Source organism: Castor canadensis, chromosome 4 (genome assembly GCF_047511655.1).
Source record: "Castor canadensis chromosome 4, mCasCan1.hap1v2, whole genome shotgun sequence".
NCBI classification, from domain to species: Eukaryota; Metazoa; Chordata; class Mammalia; order Rodentia; family Castoridae; genus Castor; species Castor canadensis.
The window spans coordinates 42,772,663-42,788,143 of NC_133389.1; the positions used below are offsets into that span (position 1 = coordinate 42,772,663).

Consider the following 15,481-nt stretch of genomic DNA (forward strand, 5'->3'; position numbering starts at 1 on the left):
ACTTAATGTTAGAATTCATATGCTTACCCAAACTTTCTTTTCAATATATATGTCACATAATCTTTGTACAAAAACACTTGCCATTTTACACCTGTAGGTTTTAGTTGTTATTTCTTTATATAAAATTATTTCTCATTTACTTCTACTTCCCAGTTTTCCTTTTAACTTTTCACTGCTGGACTGTTGCTTATATGCATTTATTTTTTTCACACGTCCACTTTCTTGTGATTTAGTATTTTTAATCTTAATGTTCATCATAGCTTTAGAAACAACTAAGCATTTCTTACATTCCCTTTAATATTTGTTTTTGGTGATTTGCAGTAGTTCTTTTATTTTTTGAGATTCATTAATAAGTTGTCGTTAAAAATGAAATAGCCAGGCATGGTGGTGCAAGCCTGTAATCGCAGCATTCTGGGAAGTGGAGGCAGTAGGATATTAAGTTCTATGCCAGCCTGGGCTACATAGTGAGATCCTGCGTCAAAAAAGCTAACTAAATTAATTAATTAATTCTTGAAAAATACTATGAACATTAAAAGCAATTTTATAGCTTTGGAATTTATTTTGGCTTTTGTTTCAAGGTATAGATCAAATTAATCTTTTTCTGGCAGTGCTGGGTTTTGAACTCAGGGCCTTGATCTTGTTAGGCAGTTGTTCTACTTGAGCCATACCCACAGCCAAATGAATCTTTTGTTTCATACTGTGATTCTTGATATTTTGAAACCACTGGGCTATGTAATCTTATAATCATTTCTTGCCCATGTTGTGAGCACAAACCATCATTGATTCATTGATTTGGTGCTGGGGTTTGAGTCCAGGCCCTTGTGCATAGTAAACGCACTTTCTACTACCAATATACACTTCTAGCCTCTAACCTTGTCTTGTTTGTTTTGTTTTCTGAGACAGAGTTTCACTGTTGTAACCTAGGCCAGCCTTGAATTCATGATCATCCTGCCCTAGCTTCCTGCTAGGATTATAGGTGTGTGCCATCATGCTCAGCTCTGACCATTTTATTTGTGGGGGTAGTACTGGGGTTTTGAACTCAGGGCCTTGCATTGGCTAGACAAATGCTCTACCACTTGAGCCACGAATAGCAGCTCTTTTTGCTTTAGGTTATTTTTCAGATAGGTTCTTGCATTTTTGTCCATGCTATTCTGGTCTGCAGTCCTCCTACTTTACGCCTCCTGCATAGCTGGGATTACAGGTGTGAGCCACCCTCCCCATTCTCTTACCAGTTTTTAATAAATTAAACTCAGTAGAACCAAAGACTTACTCTCAGGATTATTCATCTTCAGGATTTTTTGAAATGTTTGTAGCCTGTTGAATAAAGTATACTATAAATAGAAATAATATGGACTGGCTATTGAAATTAGCTTCTGTTAGTTGAATATAATACATATCTTTTTAAAATTTTTATTAGCATATTGAGTATAGTGCATATCTTGAATATCCTTTGTTTATTTTTCCTTGTATTGTTTGTACTTGTGGTTTGGAGATCCTGTGTAGCAGTGCAGTGCAAGTCTTTTCTTTTTTCTCGTTTGTTTCTCTGTTTTGCTTTCTAATTTGTGCTTTTCTATACTCTCATGACAGTAGTTGATTACTCCTTTATTTCTAGTACAGGACACCCTTAGGCATTTCTTGTAGGTCCAGTCACATAGTAATAAATTCCTTTTTGTTTGGGAAGGGCTTTCTCTTTAATTTTTGAGGAATAATTTTTTTTTTAGTGGTTCTGGGGTTTGAACTCCAGGCTTCGCTCTTGCTAGGCAGGAGCTCTACAGCTTGAGCCAAACCTCCAACCTGAGTACGACATGTATCTTACAGATTGAATAGCTCATGGTTGTTATGTGTAGCAGGATCATTGGTAAAGTGAGTGGGGGTTGGGTTTATTGTACTTGAGTGTGTATATGCATACCCATATTTCTGTCTGTATTTACGTAACTTTGTGGGTCAGGATTTGAACTCATGGCTTTGCACTTGCAAAGCACATGCACAGAACTTTTTTTTATGGTACTGGGATTTGAATTGAGGGCCTTGCACCTTGCATCTGCTCTACTGCTTGAGCCACACCTCCAGCCCATTTTGTTCTGGTTATTTTGGAGATGGGGTCTTGAGAACTATCTGTCTGGGTTGACTTCAAACCTTGATCCTCCTGATCTCAGCCTCCCAACTAGCTAGGATTATAGATGTGAACCACGGTGCCTGGTTTATATAACTTTTTAAAGTTAAGTCTTTTACTCCTAGCCTTAATGTGATTTAGTTGTTTGTCTGTCCTTTGTATATATCATTATTTGCATTTGAATAAGCTTTCAGATTTTCTAGGGTTTTATAGTTTGTTGTTTTTTCCATCAGATGGCCAGTTGACTAAAAATATTCATTTAAAATGGGTTAACCCTATGGTTAAGATCTTATTTCCTATAGTTGTTCTGTTTACTTCTTAAGCTGTCTTATTTTAATTGAACTATTTTATTTACCACCAATTAACATATATAATTTTTTTTGTTTTTGTGATGGTACTAGGGTTTGAACTTGGTATTGTGTTTGCTAGGCAGACACTCTATCATTTGCACCATACTCCATTCCAGCATGTTTTGTTTTCTTAAAGTATGAAAATCAGAATGCTTTTCCTGCTTCTGAGAAATAGCTCATGAATTCAGCTACTATAAATTTTATAAGAAAAAAGGGTGGCTTATATGTAACAAATGCCTCAGTTGCTTTTGCTAAGTTTTTTACCTTTTTGCTCTTTTGAACTGAGTCCTTTTGTGAAAGTTTTCTGGTGGTATAATTTTCTGTTTTATCACTTTTGTTTATTGATAAGTGTTTTATAAGAATTCCCCAAAGTTATATTTTCTAAATACTAGCTCCTATAGATGATAGAAAGGGCTGCTGATATTTAAGTTTGGAGCTGCTCTTTGGAATTTGGCAATTCATGTTAGCTCATGGAAAGTTCAGAGATGGTCTGTGCTATAAACTTGTTTTTTCTATAGTTTCTCCAGACTGGTTTGACCATCAGAATTGTCCGATAGGAATGTCTGGTAGAATTTTATTCCATGAAACACACTTTGCTAACACTGCCTTAAAGTAACATCTGAAATTTTAGAGTCTAAATTTCAATTACGATCATGATTTTCTTTTTAACATTTAAATTATTCTTTTTACTAATTTTCTGTTTTGCTCATTTTGGGGGTATTATTTTTGTGTTATTTTAAGATCTATTCTCTAAAGTCTGCTCATGGTTACTATAAAGCTTTTTCCATTGTTTTAAATTTTAGAGCTGAATCAATTTATGAAGAAATGAAACAGAAATATGGAACTCAGGGTTGCTATTTACTTAAAATCAATTCTCGAACATCAAATCGAGCATCAGATGAACAGATACCAGATCCTTGGAGTCAGTATCTCCAGAAAAATAGTATTCAAAACCAGGTATATGTTAAAAACAACAATGAAGCAAACCACGAAAGTTGTATTGTAGTTTTATGACAACATAGTGGAATTGTTTATGTCTTGTTTTCACTAGAACAATTAATATTTACATTGTGGAATCTGGCTAGGTTATATCTGTCATGAGCTCTTAAATGAGTAGTTCTAAAGCTTTTTAACCAACTACAGTTCTTTTCAAGTATGTAATAATGTTAGTTGCTCTTTCCTTAAAAGATGAAAAGTGAATCATGCAGTAATAATTGAATTAGATTGGGTAGACATACAGAGAATAGATTTTTTGGCTTGAACATTTAATTCACTATGAATAATTACAGTCAATTCTCTGTTATCCACATGCTCTGGGGTTGCCTTCCTACATTTTCAACATGCTGTTCTATGGCCACCTTTTAGAGCTCATACTTTTTAGGTGGGTGGGTTTTTTTCCCTAATTTTCCTTTGATTTATCACTTTTTCATCTTAATATTTAGGAAGTGTTACTTCTTTAGAGTACTAGACTAATGTTATTTATCTGTTGGCTGAAGTGGGTAGGTGTAAGATTAGATAATCAGGAGCTGTTTAGAAGGAGGATTTTTTTTTAATTAAATGGAAAAAAATATTTTATGCAACTGAACTTCATTATTTGCTCTTTAAGTGATATTTTAAAAAATACCAGCTTTTAAAAAGTTTATGTAACTTGATTTTTTAATATAAATATTATTTTAAAACCTTATTTGCCTTATTTTTCTATATAACGTACAGTTTTTAGTCTAGACATAGGGCTATCTTGATATTTTACTCATTTTAATATGGAAGTGATTGCCGACTTTTTAAAAGTTTATGTTGAAGAAAAATTTTTAGACAAAAAAGAACTAGTTGGATGTGAAAGGTGTTTTTTTGTTTTGTCTTTTGGTGGTACGCAGGTTTGAATTCAGTTCAGGGCTTTGTGCTTGAGCCACACCTATAGGGAGAGCTTTTTGTTTTAAAATAGTCTTTCAGAGCCATACTTAGAATAGAAGCAATACTGAAAAATTCAATTTAGAGTTTAGCTGGGAATGTAGCTCAGTTGTAGAGCACTTGTTTAGCATGCATGAGGCCCTGGATTCAGTCCCTAGCCCACCAAAAAATAAAAAGTGCTAGGTCTCAATTTAGAGTTTAGCTGTCTAACATTGTGAAGGGAAATGTAAATGAGATTATTCAGTTGGAGGGCTTTTAACAGAAGACAGAGGTATCAGAGCTTCTATGATTTAGAATCCTAGAAGCCCAGGGTTTGAGAGTAAAGCTTATCAAACCCAGTCCCTAATATGATACTTAAATTTCCTTTAAACCTGTGAATAAAAGCTGGACTTGGTGGCACATGTCTGTAATACCAGCACTTGGAAGGCTGAGGCAGGAGGATTGAGAATTTGAAGCCATCTTGGTGACACTTTGCTTCAAAACAAACAACAAAACAAAATAAATAAAAAACCCTTGGAATGACTCATCTACTTGGTATCTCCTTAAGTGACCCATTCTAATTCTGAACAACTTAAGGATCCCCCAGAAATTTTCTCTTTTTCTTGTACGCATTGGTCCATACCAGTTTTCCATTAAGACAGCTTTCAAAATATAGAAGGTAGCTCTCATGTTCCCTTTTGTATTATTCCAGGGTAAATTTATATAGTTTAAGCATATGTCAGGGCATGGTTTCTGAGTTTCCTTTCGTGGTCATGTCCTTATTAAGTTGTAGGTTAAATATTTTCCTCAACTGTGTGGCCCTCAATAATAATACCTTAACATTTACTGGTTTTGTGGAATGGGCTGATGAGATTTAATTTTTGTTGACTGAGAAACCAATACTTTTATAAAAATAAACACTGCACTGAATATGTTCTCCAAATAGTTCAGCATGTTCACAATTCACTACAACCTGCCAGTATTGCATCTAGACCTAGGAGATTTTACACCTGTTCTTCTCTTGCCTGACTCTGGTAGTCCATCTCCCTTGCTATTATTCCTTAAAATTAATAGGTGTATGTATATGTCTATTTGAGTATCTATGGTATACATACTTGAGTATATATACGTGTGTATCATATATAAACACAGATTATCTGAATTGAGAACTTGATAATTTGAATTCAGAAGAATTAGGGTAGTAGATTTGAATATGAAAAGGGATTTAAGAATATAGTAGATGTGCATTGGTGTGATAGAATAAGATACATGAAAGAAGTTAGGAATTTAGAGGACTAGAAGAAAAGAGTATTGCTTTAGCAAATAAAGGAAGCTAACAGCAGAGCAAGCCATAGTTATTGATGGATTTAATGGTATGTTAAACACAGTTCAATATAATTGCTAATACTTTTTTATTTTATTTTGATAGGAATCATATGAAGATGGCCCTTGTACTATAACCTCAAATAAGAATTCTGATAGTAACTTACTTTCATTGGATGGATTAGATAACGAAGTCAAAGGTCTTGATATACTTTTCTCTAACTTCTCTTTTGATTGAAAATGTGTATTGTCAAAGCATGCTAACCTTTATCGATAGAAGATGGGGGAAGTTTTCATAATACAAAAAGAAAATGAGCAGGTTAGCCTTTTTGTTTTAATTGTTTTTTTGAGGCAGGGTCTTGATATATAGCTCAGGCTGTTTTGGAACTTGCTGTGTAGCCCAGACTGGCCTCATACCAGTGACTATTCTGCCTCAGCTTCTCAAATGCTGGGATTATAGGTGTGCACCATCACATCTAGTGCAGGTTAACTTTTCTTAAGATTTTATTGAGTCCATTGAGTTTGATTTTTTTTTTGACTTTTAAAAATTTGTTTTATGAGAATAGTTACTACATTTCTTTTTAAAAATATTTGTAGAAAGCAAGGAAAGATGTGATGTACAGCATTATTCACAATTTGGGAAGTTGTATTTCTGTATTTTAAGTTACAGTTTCGGTAATGATAGCTCAAAATTTCTTTTTTCTTTTACTGTTTGTTTTTCTCTTTTTTATTTTTTGGTAGCAGGATTTTGTACTCAGGGCCTAGATTTTGCTAGGTAGATGTTTTACCACTTGAGCCATACCCCTAGCACTTTTTGCATTAGGTTTTTGTTTTTTTTTTTATATAGGGTCTTGAGTTTGTCTGGGGCTAGCCATGGACCACAGTCTCCTACCTTTGTTTCCTGTGTAGCTGGGATTATAGGCCACCATGCCTGGTTTGTCTTAGTGAGATGGGGGGGTCTCACTAACTTTTTCCTTTGGCTGGCCTCAAAGCATAATCCTTCCAATCTCCACCTCCCAAGTAGCTGTTGTGTTTTTTTGTTTTGTTTTATTTTGTTTTCAGATAGCATCTCCCTGTGTAGCGTAGGTTGTTCTGGAACTCACTTTGTTGCCCAGGCTGGCCTCAAACTCGATCCTACTGCCTCAGTATCCTGAGTGCTTGGATTACAGGTGTGTACCACCACACCTGGCTTGTAATTTTTCTAACAACTTAGTTGTGCTATTTAGAAGTAATTCATTATATTATTATTAAACTATATTTTTCTATATTTGTGATTTACCTGAATTCTTATTTCTGTAACATGTAACAAATATTAACCCAAGCCCTTTAATTTTAGAGGGGAAGATGTCATTGTTACTGTAGAAATAGTGTTCTGTCATTCTTTTATTTTTAGTAGTGCAATAGTATTATCACAATTTTCTGTTGAATTCTGAGTGTAAAAGAAAGATCTGTTTTTTAGTAGATGGCATACCAAATAACTTTAGAACTCACCCACTTCAATTGGACCAATCCAGTGACCCTTCTAACAGCATTGACGGTCCAGATCATGTAAAATCTGCTTCATCATTACACGAAACAAAGAAAGCAAATACTGGAGTGATTCATGGTGCGTGTTTAACACTTACTGATCATGATAGAATTCGACAGTTTATACAAGAGTTTACATTTCGTGGCCTTTTGCCACATATAGAGAAAACAATTCGGCAATTAAATGATCAGGTAAGTCTTAACTTTTTGGATTATTATTTTTCAAGTTTAAATAATAAATTTAAGAATGTACTAGTGTAGGTTAAAGTGTTTGAAGTTTTTTGTTTTGATTTTCTTTCTATAATAGGCTGATATTAGAACTCATTGAAGTTAATTCAGTGCTGAAATTCTATTCACCCCTAGAAGAGGCTCACTTGAAAACACTGCAATGTTATCAGCATATTAGTTTAAAAAAAATTGGTGTCATTAAAATGAATGCTTACTATTAAAGCTTTTAGTTATTTAACTTTTCTTTTGTATATAAAACAATTTAAACCTTCATATTTGTCAACATAATGTAATCTTTTTTCTTAGCTAATATCCAGAAAAGGGTTGAGTCGGTCTCTATTTTCTGCAACTAAAAAATGGTTTAGTGGTAGTAAAGTTCCAGAAAAGAGCATTAATGAGCTGAAAAATACATCAGGGTTGCTGTGAGTAAACTCTTTTATTTTTTTCTCTGTTTAACTCTGACTAGTTTCTGACTGTATAATGTTCTACCAAAAAAGCTATCTCTTTAGTTCCTTTTTCTAATTTTTGGCAGCACTGGGATTTGAACTCAGGGTTTTACTTTGCAGGCACATGCTCTTACCACTTGCCACTCTGCCTGCCCCAGTTTCTTTGTTTCTTACTGGTCAAAATTTAGATAAGAAAGTAACTGTAAGTAAATTATATTAATTTAAAAAGCAACTAACTGGATGTTTAAAAATAAACTTTTTTAATAAACTGGATTTGAACTCAGTCAGTGACTTATGCTTGGTAGGCAGATGTTCAGCCACTTACCATGTTTCCCAACGCTTTTTAGCTTTTGTTAGTTTTCAGATAAGGTTTTATATTTTTGCCTGGAGTTTGCCTAGGACCAAGATCTTTGTACCTATTCCTGACATAGCTTGGATTACAGGCATGTGCCACCACACCCAGCTCGTTTATTGACTATTTTGTACCTCGATCCTCCCAATCTCTTCTCCCAAGTAGCTGGGATTACGCATATGTTCCACCACACCTAACCCTAAAATAAACTCTGAATATAACTAGGAAAGTCACTTATTTGAATCTGTTTCCCTGTTGTAAAAAGATGAAGTTAGATTAGGTTTTGCTTAATAGCCTTTCTAAATCCAAAATGTTTTGGTCTGTGATTCTAAGACATACATATATTTAGCGAACTTTATTTGATACAAAATCCTATTTTGGGGCTGATGGAGTGGTTCAAGTAGTAGTATGCCTGCCTAGCAAGCATGAGACCAAGTTCAAACTCTGGTACTGCTAGGAGAAAAAAGTTGAAGAAAAATCCTGTTTCACGAGAACATAAAATTAATCTACTTGATTATTTTTTCTGGTTGCATATACACATGAGTCACCTGGAATTAACCATTTACTTTATAACTTGACCATAGAGAAAATGCTTGCCACCTGAGAAGTTCCCAGGGTTATAAATTAAATTTTGTTTCTCAATAGTTTTGAAAATTGACACTGTCCTTCGGGATATAATTCTTGTAAAACAGAATCAATTTTTCTCATGTTCTGGGTAGTCAAACAGCTTATTACACCTTTTATACTTATTGGTGTATTGGGTCATGAATCATAAACTGTTTTCTTATTTATGCGTGCAGGTATCCACCAGAAGCACCAGAGCTTCAAATCAGGAAGATGGCTGACTTATGCTTCTTGGTGCAACATTATGATCTGGCTTACAGTTGCTATCATACCGCAAAGAAGGACTTTCTCAACGATCAAGCAATGCTATATGCAGCTGGGGCCTTGGTTGGTATTTCTGTCTGTCTTCTTTTTTTTTTTCTTTTGCTGTGCTTGGGATCAAATGGAAGGCCTTGTGCATGCAAGGCAAACACTACCACTGAGCTATGTCCCCAACCCCTTGGCTGCATTTTAAGAAAGTAAGAACTGAATGTCTTTACTTCCATGCACATGGATTTCCACTCTGGAGAAGTACACCGCAGCCTTGCAAGCTCTCTTCCCATGTTCACCCACGTGGTAACTCCTGTTCTTCACTTCCTCCCTCACCAGGATTTATGTATTGGTATTTTTTATGTTCGCTAAGGCACCCTTCAACCATGTAAGTTGCCTGTCTAGGTTATACAGGTCGCCTGTTTTAGTTTGTGTTTTGGTTGCACAGATGAATAGGCTTCAAGAGAACTGTTTCAACCCTGTTTTTCCCCAGAAGCTTACTACTTTTAGGGCAGTTTTTATAAATAACAATTACTTTCATGTGTATATATATCATGTTATTGTAAATATACCTTTATTTTCCAGTGCTAAACTATTTGCTGTCATATAGCTATCTCTATTTAAGCAGCTTAAATGTATTATTTTTCAGATAATAGATAAAATTGGAAAAAATGTTCAGTCATCAGAGCATAACGATGTTTTGGGTTACAGTGGACCATGTATATGGTTACAGTGGACCATTCTATGGTGGTCTCATAGAATTATATGTCACGAAAATCGTCACCTAGTAATGCCATAATCATATTGGCTTGTGTAATACACTGTGATGTCCTTATAACAGAATCACCTTATGATGGATTTCTCCATCAGTCTGTCCTTGTCACTAAGTGATGAGTAACCATATATTGTTTTCTTTGTAGAATCCTGTCTTTGCTCTGTTCTCTACTCCTTGAGTGTTAGGAAGGAACAAGGAGGAGGTGTAGCAAAAATGTAAAGCTAGGCTCACTTGGCAGTTTATATATACCATAAACCAAAGTGTTTAGTAGGCCATATTGGAAATGTCATTTATTTATTTTTGAGTCAAGGTCTTATTTTGTAGCCCAGGTTGGCCTTCCACTCAAGATTATCCTGCTTTAGTCTCCAACTGCTAGGATTACAGGCATGTGCCATTTCTGGCCTTAACTATGGTTTTGAGTCTGAATAATAATAATTATTATTATTTATTAATATTAATAATTATTGTTAATAATAATTATTATTAGCAGTACTGGAGCTTGAACTCAGGACCTTCACCTTGAACCACTCCACCAGCCCATTTTTTGTGAAGAGTTTTTCAAGATAGGGTCTCGTGGAACTATTTGCCTGGGCTGACTTTGAACCACAATCCTTCTGATCTATGCCTCATGAGTAGCTAGGGTTACGGACATGAGCCATCACACCCAGATTGAGTCTGAATTAAACTATGGAATTTATGCGGACTGAGAATGTACAATAAATGTATATAATAAGAGACCCCCAACAAATTTCATTCCAATTTTTGTGTTCCCTGATATTAAACCATAAGAATATTTTTCCTTTCAAAAGAGTATAAAAGACATCTTTTTCTTTAGGAAATGGCAGCAGTATCCGCATTTCTTCAGCCAGGAGCACCTAGGCCATACCCTGCTCACTACATGGATACGGCTATTCAGACATACAGGGATATCTGCAAGTAGGTGACTGTGATCTTTATGTTTTGCCCACTCACAAGTAAATTTGACATTTATGTAGTTAGGTTTTCGATTTGTTTTTTATGCCTCAAGCTCACAAACCAAGATAATATAGTCAGAAAAATTGAGGTGAAAAAGTGAGTGTTTTATTACATCCTCTTTGCATTTCCTATGTGGTTTGTATTTTTGGACTATGAATTTCTTATATTTAATGTTATTGAGGGTATTTGTATTTTGGAGACATTTTTGACCATACCTGCTGTCAAACCAGAAATCCACCAATTTGAATTTTCCTTGTTAATTAGGCAAAACGTAAAGAGTTACGTAGTAGTCTAGGGAAATAAATGAGAAGGGTTTCATGTACATAGTGAATACTTATAAGGAAAAAATGAACTGGTCCACAAATGGTAGTCACAGGCTCATGGAACACTTGATAAGTAGACTTTGAAAGGAAGGTGGTTGGAATTTGATAGCCATGAAGACATTTCTGGATTTGTGATTTTTATAGGAATAATGTTTTGGATGCAGCATTACTGGTGAAAGAGAGTTGGCTAAGTAGACGGTTTGTGTATATGGAAATATTGGATGATAAATTTGGTGATGAGATAGAAAATTCTCATCCTCATTGTTTATTGTTTTTCTTTTTTTGTACTGGGGATTGAACCCAGGACCTTGAGTATTCTAGGCAAGCATTAAACTTTTCTTTTTTTTGGTGGTATTGGGTTTTGAACTCTGGGCCTCATGCTAGAGCTAGGCAGGTGCTCTACCACTTGAGCCACTTCAACAGCCCTGTTTTGTGTGTGTGTGTGTGTGTGTGTGTGTGTGTGTGTGTGTGTGTGTGTTTGTGTTTGTGTGTGTGTTGAGTACTTTTGAGACAGGGTGTCACAAACTATTTGTCCAAGTCTGGTTTTGAACCTTGATCCTCTTGATCTCTTCTTCTGAGTAGCTAGAATTATAGGTGTGAGCCACAGGTGTCCTGCTTGAACTTTCTAGTATAAAGTAGATGCTTTGGTAGACAGATACAGAGACCATTTTCACTCCTATAATGTTGCTCAAGTAGAAATAGTAATAGTAATTACAGTATGTTTGCAATACAACATTGAAAAGTTTAGAAAATGATCATTTATAGGGTACTCAGTATTTGCCTCTGACTAAATAGTTTGCATTCTTGTTTAATCTTCATAACAAACCTGTGACATGGTAGGTCCTATTATTTCTGTTTTGCACATTAGCAAGCTGAATCCTGAAAAGTTTAGCTTGCCTAAGGGCATATAGCTATTAAATGGTGGAGCCACAATCAGTTCTCTCTCTTATACTTTATAAGCTATTCCAGCCCTTTTTGCTTTTCAGTTATTTATCAGATAGTGTTTGCCATTCTTTCCCAGAAGGACAGCAGTCCTCTTACCTCCCGTCTCCCTCTTAGCTGGGATTATAGTAATGTACCACCACTCCTGGCTTACTGAGATAGGCTCTCACTAACTCTTTTTTTATATAGGCCATCCTGATACCTTAGTCCTTCTGGTCTCGCCTCCTGAGAGGGATTATAGGCATATGCCATGATGCCTGGTCCAGACCATATATTATTTACTTTACGTTTTCATTCTAAGTTACCATACTTGGTAGAATTTGTCATTAATTTAATGACTTTATTAAGCTAGAAACATGGATCATTTATATATACCAATTTTTTTTTTCGTGGTTCTGGGGTTTGAACTCAGAGCCTCACACTTGCTAGGTAGGCACTGTATCACTTGAGCCATTCTTCCAGCCCTTTATATATCAATTTTAATAATCTCCCTGCTTTCAGAAATATTAAAATGTAAATACATTTTCTTTTTGGCTTTTTCAGTTAGGGTCTTACTATGTATCAGAGTCTGGCCTTGAACTTGCAAGGTAGTCCAGGCTGGCCTTAAACGAGGGATTCTTCTGCTTCAGCTTCCCAAGTGTTGGGATTATAGGCATGCACTATCATGCTTGGATACACTGGGAATTTTTTTTTTTGGTAGTACATGGGTTTGAACCAGGATTTCATGCTTGAGTAGCTAAGATTACAACGTGAACCATTAGCAACCAGCTTATACTGGGCTTTTTGATTGTATGTTTTTATCAGAAAAAAACTTTGGTTCAGGAATCAGTCAACATTTGGTCATATGCCATCCCCATTTGAAATATCTCAGTAGTTTCACCAGAAGAAAAATGTCTAAGTAGCCAACCAAATAAAACACAAAATATCAGTTTCCGATGAGAGAAGAGAAAGAAATTAGGGAGAAATGCTTATATTCTTTTTTGATCAAAGCAGTTTTACTCATTAATTAGCTACTAGTTTGGAGGTAACAGTTGGGTTCTAGCTTTTTGCACGTAGGAAATGTGACTTTGCATTGTATTCTTATTACAAAATTATATGATGATTAAAAGCTGTGGTGAGGTTATGGGAATTCTTAGGGTGTTTTTTGTTTTTGTCTTTTTGGTAGGTAGAAAATAAGGATGTTGACTTTATTTAAAATCTGTAAATGGAATATTTTGCTGAACACATTGTGACTTTGATGTGCTAAAATATTATTATGGTGCTGATTATATTTTTCTTGTCTATTTTTTTTTTAGGAATATGGTATTGGCTGAAAGATGTGTATTGCTTAGTGCTGAAATTTTAAAAAGCCAAAGCAAATATTCAGAGGCTGCAGCTCTCCTAATACGGCTGACAAGTGAGGTACTGAAATTGTGTAGTATTTGATTTAAATGGTATTGTTCATTATCCTGTAAATGTGTCTTTCATGAGAAGGTATACAAATAAAATTAGGAGGGGAATCTATTTTTGGTATTTACAGTGTTGTTAGTTTGGTTATTTGTTGGATTCATTTTAAATTTATTATTTCATAAATTGAATTAATTTTGTTCATATATATTTAAATTCTTCTTTATTGTATTTACTTTTTGGTGGTATTGGGATTTGAACTCAGGACCTTGTGCTTGGTAGGCATGTGCTCTACCCCTTGGGCTATGCTTGTTTATGTATTTTCATTCTGACTCATTAACTACAAACATGTATTGAGTATTTTTTCTGACTTTGATTATGTCCAGTGTATAATGGTATTTAAAACAACATACGATGCATCATTCTTTTTTTTTTTTCCCCTTGGTGGTACTGGAGTTTGAACACAGGGCTTCTTACTTGCTAGACAGGCAGAGGGTACTATTTGAGCCCAAAGTGGATTGTTCTTGATATAAAGCGAGTTCTTGAAAAAAGTAATTATTGAGGAATTTGTAATCTCATATTCACCTAGTATAAAATGATTTTAATAAAAATCATCTTATAAGCATTAAATATCTATACTATGAATATTTCAAAAGGAAGAAGTAGTCCATTTATAGTTGCTGTTGAAGGTTGTACAGTAGCCATTGAGTTACACTGACCTTAGGCATGTAAAGAATGGTAGTATTTGCTTGTAGGTGTGGTTAAAGACACTTTTTTTTAGATGAATATTCAAGAATAAAGGAAAAGAAATTAGATATATCTTTGCCCCTTAAATGTTAGATTACCCTAAGGTTTTAGTGCTTAAACCATTGCTCTTTTTACTTTACCTTTTTAGGTTGATCTTACTCATAGTCCTGATATTTTTCACTCTCAAATCTGTCCCTTTGATCTCTTCTTGAGCCTTAAATTAGTGTGGCCAACTGTGTTTTTAGATAGTCTTACCTGAATGCATGCTTGCAAGGCATCTTAAATTAACATGAATAAACTCAAAATTTTTTTACCTGATAGATTGTGATATGTGACCACCAGCCAGCTCTGTTTGCTGAGGCAGAAACTGCTTGAGATACTCCTGTACTCACCCCTCCTGTCCATAACACACTGTGGGGGTGGGAGTGGGGGATTTTTTCATCTTTGTCAACATATTTTCATTTATATCTCAAAATAGTTTCTCTCTCTCTCTGTCTGTCTGTCTCTCTCCTCTGTCCTCTCTCTTTCTGTCTCTCTCTGTCTCTCCCAGCCTCTCCTGCATTATCCTAGACTGTGGCCTTTTTCCTCTGACTTTGCCTCATTAATTAGTCTGATATTCATGATGTCCTTCAGATGATCTTTCTCACTACCCCAGGTTGTCCTACATGTCTCCTTTTTGCTATCTCATATAATGCTGTAAAACCTGGCTGGTCATATTAAGAAATGATGTCAGTTGCTTAAGGGCATATATGTGGCCTTCTACATTTTCATCCCTGGTACCTAACAGGATTTGGCATATGATAGATACTCTATAAATGTGTGTTAAACTGAACCATTAATTCTTTCAAAAAGAATTCTGTAAGATACATTAGTTTGGTTCAGGGGTGATAGGTAACATGTTTAATAGTTGGTATTGACTAGAAAGTATGAACAAATGCCAGACATAAACTATTTGCTTGGTAGACTTGAATGTAGGCTCTTACATATTTTGATGTTCTCTCTGTATAAATAATTTGTGACTTTGAATGTGTTATTGTTTTTCAGCATGGACATATTAGTGAATATACAAAGAATTTATGGTATACACTTGTCATCAAACAGGGGGATTATGTCCCAGGCTGGCACAAGCATAAAACAAGACCCATCTAAAAATAACCAACACACTGGGGTGATCTAACCAATGTACAATATAAGCCTATTTGGAATTGTCACAATGAATTCCGCCTGTACTAGG

At 35.0% G+C, this 15,481-nt stretch overlaps 1 protein-coding gene across 7 annotated transcripts in view; it reads left to right on the forward strand.

Annotated features, from left to right (window-relative positions):
* The window catches only part of Trappc8 (trafficking protein particle complex subunit 8), an 81,326-nt gene that overhangs the window by 17,405 nt on the left and 48,440 nt on the right, over window positions 1-15,481 (forward strand). For 5 of the 7 annotated variants that reach the window (XM_074070090.1, XM_074070089.1, XM_074070086.1 and 2 more), the window contains 7 exons: window positions 3,267-3,420; window positions 5,780-5,873; window positions 7,133-7,392; window positions 7,735-7,850; window positions 9,027-9,177; window positions 10,710-10,810; window positions 13,410-13,515. In XM_074070090.1, coding sequence (XP_073926191.1) covers window positions 3,267-3,420; window positions 5,780-5,873; window positions 7,133-7,392; window positions 7,735-7,850; window positions 9,027-9,177; window positions 10,710-10,810; window positions 13,410-13,515 — 982 coding nt within the window. The remainder of the gene's footprint in view (window positions 1-3,266; window positions 3,421-5,779; window positions 5,874-7,132; window positions 7,393-7,734; window positions 7,851-9,026; window positions 9,178-10,709; window positions 10,811-13,409; window positions 13,516-15,481) is intronic. The other 2 variants (XM_020185794.2, XM_074070088.1) reach the window with 1 other exon arrangement.